General features: G+C 38.2%; 1 protein-coding gene and 1 long non-coding RNA gene across 5 annotated transcripts in view; one reads left to right on the top strand and one right to left on the bottom strand.

Moving 5' to 3' along the window:
• Positions 1 to 1,682, top strand: part of LOC111722639 — a 12,284-nt gene that overhangs the window by 3,570 nt on the left and 7,032 nt on the right. The window lies entirely within an intron of this gene.
• Positions 1 to 1,682, bottom strand: part of CLEC7A (C-type lectin domain containing 7A) — a 16,142-nt gene that overhangs the window by 10,708 nt on the left and 3,752 nt on the right. For 2 of the 4 annotated variants that reach the window (XM_003803368.3, XM_012813762.2), the window contains exon 3: positions 480 to 623. The exons of 1 other annotated variant lie outside the window; for it this stretch is intronic. In XM_003803368.3, coding sequence (XP_003803416.1) covers positions 480 to 623 — 144 coding nt within the window. Of the gene's footprint in view, positions 1 to 479; positions 624 to 962; positions 1,015 to 1,682 lie in introns of those variants that run through there. One more of the 4 variants, XM_023508963.1, reaches the window with a different exon arrangement.

Below are 1,682 nucleotides of genomic sequence, written 5' to 3'. Positions count from 1 at the left end.
TTTTTTTTTTTTTTTAGAGACAGGGGTCTCACTCTTGCCCAGGCTGGTATTGAACCCAAGAGCACAGGCAATCCACCTGCCTCAGCTTCCCAGAGTGCTGGATTACAACCATGAGCCACTGTACTGAGCCAGTATCAGTTTTAAAATGTCAATTCCTTAAGGGGAGACAATACTTTCCTCCCTCCTTGCATCAGATCATATACTCTTACATAGGTATAAACACGTAGCCAGTGATAAATCAGTTACTGATTTAAAAAAAAACAGTCCAACTTAGAACTGTTCATCCAAGTACATGAGGCATTTATAATGTTACCTTGTATATATAACAAGGACACATTACACTAAAATAATACTGCTAAGTGTGCATTCCTTTGAGTCTAGGCACACTCTCTTCACGCCACTATCTTTCCTTAGCAATTAACCCCAGGCCTTAGCAATTACCCCTCTTGAATCAAGATTCCAGTATGCCTTAACCATGCCCTTGCCTGTGGTTTTGAGAGCCTTGGTAGGAGCCACACTCTCTTCTAAAGATGACTGTGTGGGATGACTGTGGTTCTCTTTATGTCTTGGTAGAGAGTTGTCATTCTTCAATGAGTTGTTCTCTGAATTGGATCTCCAAATGGCTTCATATACCAACAGTAATTGTGACAGGGGAAAAAAAAAGTCATTCTGCTATGTTTGAAAATTGAAATCCCCAAACTCATATATTATTGAAATATAAAGGGATACATTCTTGATTAATGATAGATGATACCTTGCTGGTGGAGAAGTAAAGATGACAGATATCGAGATAGAATATACATGTAGATGGAAAGATAGAAATAGCTTCAATAAAAGAGATGTAGTAAAAATGAGAAAAAGGAAGCGGATAGAGAAGAGGAAATAGAATGACGAAGGCAATAGGAGGCAAGTGGCAGGGGCAGCTGGAACCATGAAAGATTTAAAATAGTAATAAATCTTCCATTTTTCTTCTGGTATGCAAAAATGAGAGTTCTTTGAGAACCTGCCCAGTACCTATAACATAGACTATATTCAATTGACTAATTCAGGAATATTGTGAGAATTCTCTGAAGGCACAATATTATTTTATTGATAACAAAATGCATAAGGTATAAAATCTGAGGAAAGATATTCATCCATCATAAAATATCTACTTAGGAAGTGCCTCAGGAAATTTCTGCTATATTCAAAGGAGTATTAAAAATCAAGGCTAAAACAATTTTCTTCAATCATGAGACTCATAAAAATAACTTTTAGTCTCTTTAGTGACTTTATTTGGTCAGAAATATAGCACCATATTTTACTTAGCTCCACAAATTTTTTGCCATTAATTTATTCTTTGAATGCCACAGTTTTGAAACCAGCTATTCAAGAACGGTGGTAAAGGCTGGGCATGGTGGCTCATGCCTGTAATCCTAGCACTTTGGGAGGCCAAGGCGGGTGGATTGCCTGAGCTCATATGCTGGAGACCAGGCTGAGCAAGAGTAAGACCCTGTTTCTAAAAATAGAAAAGCCAGGCACTATGGCAGACTCCTGTAGTCCCAGCTACTCAGGAGGCTGAGGCAAGAGAAACACTTGAGAGTTTGAGGTTGCTGTGAGCTATGACAGAACAGCACTCTACTGACGGTGACAAAGTGAGACTTGTCTCTAAAAAAGAAAAAAAAAAAGAACGGTAGTAAAGT

This window comes from Otolemur garnettii, unplaced genomic scaffold (assembly GCF_000181295.1).
Source record: "Otolemur garnettii isolate 467f Iridium unplaced genomic scaffold, OtoGar3 scaffold00299, whole genome shotgun sequence".
Taxonomy (NCBI): Eukaryota; Metazoa; Chordata; class Mammalia; order Primates; family Galagidae; genus Otolemur; species Otolemur garnettii.
Note: the sequence above shows the minus strand (reverse complement) of the source record. Positions and strands in the feature narration are given on the sequence as shown.